General features: G+C 41.0%; 1 protein-coding gene across 2 annotated transcripts in view; it reads left to right on the forward strand.

The window, feature by feature from the left end:
• decr1 (2,4-dienoyl CoA reductase 1, mitochondrial) overlaps nt 1-6,187 on the forward strand; it is a 32,741-nt gene that overhangs the window by 25,203 nt on the left and 1,351 nt on the right. Inside the window, exons 8-11 of one of the 2 annotated variants that reach the window (XR_013964440.1) lie at nt 934-1,080; nt 2,314-2,376; nt 5,380-5,697; nt 5,771-6,187. The exon at nt 5,771-6,187 is cut by the window's right edge and continues 1,351 nt beyond it. Coding sequence is in view for 1 of the 2 variants with exons in the window: in XM_080769148.1 (XP_080625274.1) it covers nt 934-1,080; nt 2,314-2,376; nt 5,380-5,439 (270 nt within the window). In the remaining variant the exon portion in view is untranslated. Of the gene's footprint in view, nt 1-933; nt 1,081-2,313; nt 2,377-5,379; nt 5,741-5,770 lie in introns of those variants that run through there. The other variant, XM_080769148.1, reaches the window with a different exon arrangement.

Consider the following 6,187-nt stretch of genomic DNA (forward strand, 5'->3'; position numbering starts at 1 on the left):
CAAGGCAAGCGAGGTGAGAGGGAAACAGACAGGGTAGGCCTACAACTTGTAATTCATGCAGGTGTTCGTTCTTTATTTATTTAACAAGACACCAGTTAGTTATAGGCTTGCAAGTTGCGTGTGCTTCTGTGTGTGTGTGTGTATGAGAGAGGTGGGTGAGGGGCAGCAATAAGGCACGGGAGAAACTTTTTTACATGGTTTCCATGGTTCCCACAGGTCGTATTTCATGTGTTCAGTCGCAAAAACGAGGGCGAGGCTTGATTTCATAGGGCGTGCCAGATAGATTTCAGCCGTCACATTTATTAACGTCAGAACGAAATTAAGGAAGGATCAGCTGTTTGCGATCACTTTATAAATGCCGTGGCGACGTGGGTGTACTACGAAACCTGCACTCGAATCTGTGGCAGATTTTACACTCGATTGATAAATGAGGGCCATGGAATTATTAAAATAGGACAATTATGAAGTGAACTTATTTTAACACCCCACAGTTCCCATTATTTATAAATGAACCTTTTTATGTCCATAAACTTTACTTGTTTTTAAATCAAAACTCAAAAGAACCGAACAAGAGCCATTGAGTAATGGTTGAGACAAAGCAGTGAAAGGTCCTGAAAGATACAGTCAGTCTTACCCCAATACCCAATCTTTCTGTTTTTATTATATAAATGTCTACTACATCCTGACACCTTTCTGAAAAATCTATGTTTCTATGTCAGTCGTTCTTCGATTTTTCAAAAATAGCAGACCTACAAGCTCGTAGCGCGCCACAGAGTGGCGTGCGCTATGAGCTTGTAGATCTGGTATTTTTCAATAGCTAAAGCATAACATAATGCTAACACCAAATGGGGTTCCCGCCCAAAATGGGCTAACACACACACACACAGCCTGCAGCGCTCGGTTCACCCCGGTGTGTGTGTTTGGTCTCTGCAGGGGGCCTTCAGCCGCCTGGACCCCACCGGGATGTTTGAGAAGGCCATGCTGGGACGAATCCCAGTCGGCCGTCTGGGAACGCCCGGAGAGATCGCCAACCTGGCAGCCTTCCTCTGTAGCGACTACGCTAGCTGGGTGTCTGGAGCCGTGAGTATAGATAGATAGATTTCTTTATTTTTGTGTCATGCACCAAAGGCGCCCCGCCCACATGGACTTACAGGACACACCATATCATTGCATTCAATATTGCATTGTGTACAATAAACAGATTTTTTCTTTTTTTAACACAAACAAAACATTCTGCCTTAATTTCCACGCCCTGCATAAAAAGTCTGCCAAAGCAAAAATACCTTTCCTAAAACAAAATTCCAGTTTTTCATAGTCCTCCAACCAGAAAAAGTCAGCACAGATGGTTGTCATTTTACAAAATAATACATGTCTTAATTCTTCATATAATGGGCAGTAAAACAAAAGATGAATTTCATTTTCAATGTATTTTAAATCACACACTAGACAGACTCTGTCCTCCTCAGGAGTACCAATGAATCTACCCGTTTCTAAAGCTAATGGTAAGGTCCCAGAATGCAGCTGTGCACAAAAAGATCTCTGACTTTTGGATATATTTTGTGTAACATAAGGATCAGGGCCATAATTATTTTTAATAAGACGATATGTTCTTAGTTTTGGTTTGTACCATAATTCAACGGCCCAACTCTCCTTATACCCAAGGAACATACAGTTCTGCGTAGCCAGTTGCTAGTGAGAGTTGCTAGTGCCAGTTGCTAGTGAGAGTTGCTAGTGCCAGTTGCGACACCACGACAAGGTAGCAACAACAGGGGAGGTTCTTTTTGTGTTTTTTTAGTTTTTAGTTTTTAGTTTATTTTATTGTTCAAACGTGATCCTCAACTCCTTTTGTATGATTCTAGTCATCAGAAAAATCAGGCAACTGGGAATTTGTACAGCTAGTACCACGACATTATCCGCATATGGCAGTGCAAGGGAGTCCATGTTTTTTGCAAGTGCATCTCTTCGTACTGCAGTCTTTCTTGCAGCTACAGCAGACCACATGAAGTAATTCTGGTGGTCTGTTTTTGTTTTCAGGAAGTGACATTAAAAAAATGTTTTTATGGACTTTTGATATAAAACCACAAAACAATGAGAATTTTCCCTTTTATTTGGCATCCCATCCATTGTTGGGTATGCTCATGTGATGACCACGGGTATGGTCTGAAAGTTCACTACACCTTTAAGGCCTCTCTGGTTGTAAACATGGGTTTTGACATAAGTGTGTGTGTGTGTGTGTGTGTGTGTGTGTGTGTGTGTGTGTGTGTGTGTGTGTGTGTGTGTGTGTGTGTGTGGTGCGTGTGTGTGTGTGTGTAGGTGATCAGGATGGATGGAGGGGAGTACGTCTCCATGGCAGGAGAGTTCAATGAACTCAGGAGGGTGAGTCAGAGTGTCCTTACTGTCGCTATGAGCTTGTAGATCGAAGGGACAGTGGTGACAGAGCAACAAGGGCAATTACCAGAGGGGACTGTGAAGTGCCAATCAGACGTAGTGTGTTTGGTAAAACAGTCTTCTCTGTGAGAGCCTCCCATCACTGGAACAGTCTCTGTTAGAGCCTCCCATCACTGGAACAGTCTCTGTCAGAGCCTCCCATCACTGGAACAGTCTCTGTCAGAGCCTCCCATCACTGGAACAGTCTGTTAGAGCCTCCCATCACTGGAACAGTCTCTGTTAGAGCCTCCCATCACTGGAACAGTCTCTGTTAGAGCCTCCCATCACTGGAACAGTCTCCCCACAGAAGTAAGAGAGACTTCCAACTATCTGACCTTCAAATTCAACCTGAAAAGGTGGCTAAAAACAACTCAAATCTGTAATCATGAGTAACTATCAGCACTATTTTTTTTACCGGTGTCATTTCTCACTTCACTTGCCGTTGTTCTGTCCCCTGCACCATGTCGATCTGTTCCTGTATTGTACTGTATTGTACAGTGTTTTTGTATGGACGTGGTGTTGGGTGCCTGCACATATGCACACATGGCATCAACGCATGGTGTTGTGTGCAGGCACACACACTACACTCTGTCTTTCTTTTATCATTCATTGTTTTAAGAGCCTGCCCAACAGGGACTACAGATGAAATGTAGCTTCGGCTAACTCTGGCCCATTTACATTGAGGTGAAAACTGACATGTTGATTAATGAGCTTTATTGTCCCTGTCAAATAAATAAATAAATAAATCTGGTATTTTTCAATAGCTAAAGCATAACGTAATGCTAACACCAAAAGGGGTTACAGTAAGTATACATTATGTCTCTGGCTGCTATCAACTCTCTTAGTGATACAAGCTTACTGTAACAAAACCCAATAGTGCAGGGCATGGTTTGCAGTTTAATAATAATAATAATAAACTTTATTTGTACAGCACCTTTCATACATAAATGCAGCTCAAAGTGCTTCACAGGGCAGGACACAAAATAGAATACAATAAAACACAAGTAGTTAAAATTATAGAACAATGGCAAAGAACAAAATAAGAGTATACAAACACGAGAGAAAAAATAAATAAAAACACCAAATGCAGCAAATCATTCCGGACAGGGTAGTGGAGCAGTGTGCAGGTTTAGTTTTACTGAAAAGGTTACTGTTTTTGTTTAGTTTTTTTTTTTTTTGTCTTTTTCTAATGAGTTCTTTTTTTTTTTTTTATATATATTTTTTATCCCACGAATTTGTAACCCATTTTTCACCCCTGTGTCAATCATCTAATGTGATCCTGGGCTCTACACACCCTCCACCAACCTAGTCCCCATATATGGGGGACAAGGGGAGACCAACCTAGTCCCCATATATGGGGGACAAGGGGAGACCAACCTAGTCCCCATATATGGGGGACAAGGGGAGACCAACCTAGTCCCCATATATGGGGGACAAGGGGAGACCAACCTAGTCCCCATATATGGGGGACAAGGGGAGAGCAACGGACTTGAACTCATGCTTCCTTCATGCCTGAGTGTCCAAGTTGCTCCTTTACACCTGACAGGGGGGAGTTTCCCTGGTTGGACGTAGCGCGTGGAAGGAACCCTAATTTGCCAAAACCCTAATTTGCCAATTATTTGCCAAAATAATTTGCCAAAATAATTTGCCAAAATAATTTGTCAAAATAATTTGCCAAAACCCCTGCCAAAACCCTAATTTGCCAAAACCCTAATTTGCCAAAACCCTAATTTGCCAAAATAATTTGCCAAAACCCTAATTTGCCAAAACCCTAATTTGCCAAAACCCTAATTTGCCAAAATAATTTGCCAAAATAATTTGCCAAAATAATTTGCCAAAATAATTTGCCAAAACCCTAATTTGCCAAAACCCTAATTTGCCAAAACCATAATTTGCCAAAACCCTAATTTGCCAAAACCCTAATTTGCCAAAACCATAATTTGCCAAAACCCTAATTTGCCAAAACCCTAATTTGCCAAAATAATTTGCCAAAATAATTTGCCAAAATAATTTGCCAAAACAATTTGCCAAAACAATTTGCCAAAACCCTAATTTGTCAAAACCCTAATTTGTCAAAACCATAATTTGCCAAAACCATAATTTGCCAAAACCATAATTTGCCAAAATAATTTGCCAAAATAATTTGCCAAAATAATTTGCCAAAATAATTGGCAAATATTTTGCCAAATAATTTGCCAAAATAATTTGCCAAAATAATTTGCCAAAACCCTAATTTGCCAAAACCCTAATTTGCCAAAACCCTAATTTGCCAACATAATTTGCCAACATAATTTGCCAAAATAATTTGCCAAAAAAGGAAAGGTACTATGTTTACCCTGCAGGGTAACTGGACTAAGGAAAGGAAAGGTACTATGTTTACCCAGGGTAACTGGACTAAGGAAAGGAAAGGTACTATGTTTACCCAGGGTAACTGGACTAAGGAAAGGAAAGGTACTATGTTTACCCTGCAGGGTAACTGGACTAAGCTCAAGAACTTGTTTACAGCCAGGCCCTGCTCATAGAACATTTCATGGTAGGGGTTCAATGCCTTGTCCAATGTCCATAAAGGGCACTTCAGAGGTGGTAATTTTAACGTGCCGGTCCGGGGGATACGAACTAGCGACCTTTCCGATATCAAGACCGCTCCGCAAACCGTTGAACACTGTAACGCACGCACGCCCTAACAGGGCAACCACACTATTGTAATTGTAACACTTTATTTGTCTGTTATCATAATTATAGTCAGTCAGTTCACCATTAATTAAATCAATCAATCAATAAAAAAAGGTTATTCCACTGTATATATATATTGTATCACTCAGCAAAGTCAGGTTTATAACTTACTGTGTGTGTGTGTGTGTGTGTGTGTGTGTGTGTGTGTGTGTGTGTGTGTGTGTGTGTGTGTGTGTGTGTGTGTGTGTGTGTGTGTGCGCGCGTGTGTGTGTCTTCCAGGTCACTAAGGAACAGTGGGCTATGATGGAGGCAATGATCCGAAACACCAAGGGCTCCTAGACGTCACACAGACACACAGACAGGACAGATATGTTTGTACTGTACTTTCTTACACGGTGATGGTGGTAAAAATCTGGGTGGTTAATATGAGCGTGACATTTCAGACGGGACACATCAGGTCACGGCAGAGTATATTCACCATGTATTGCAACAAATGGGATACAGTTTATCCCATTATCTGACCTGAGAACAGATTCTAAAAACGTCTTCTATACATCCTGACAGTTTTCTGAAAAAGCCTATGTTTCTATTATGTCAGTTGTTCTTCGATTTTTCAAAAAAATAGCAGACCTACGAGCTCATAGCGCGCCACCGAGTGGCGCGCTATGAGCTTGTAGATCTGCTATTTTTCAATAGCTAAAGCATAACATAATGCTAACGCCAAAATGGGTTAATTTTAACGGGCGCTAAGAGATATCCTGTGAGTTTTGTCAAAGCAGCGTTACATGCAAGTCGAGAATCGAGAGAGCAATATACCAACACCCCACATGGGTAATTGACCTATCAGCGAAGCCCCTCCCCAAACTGCTATGGTCCAATCACAGCTAGGCATAACATGGGTTAGACAAACCTCTCCACCAATAGTTTTTAATAATGATAAAACATTTTTTTTTTTTCAAACGAAATATTTTTCCAGTGCATATTCACGGGAGGCCTTGTTGACGGACTTGGGAAGAGATTTTGGAAGGTTTTCTGGTTCCAAAAATGAAACCAGTATTTAATGTGTTGAAATCCATGACGTTTACAT

The sequence above is a fragment of the Protomyctophum bolini genome (assembly GCF_963924005.1).
Source record: "Protomyctophum bolini genome assembly, chromosome: 7".
In the NCBI taxonomy this organism is placed as follows: Eukaryota; Metazoa; Chordata; class Actinopteri; order Myctophiformes; family Myctophidae; genus Protomyctophum; species Protomyctophum bolini.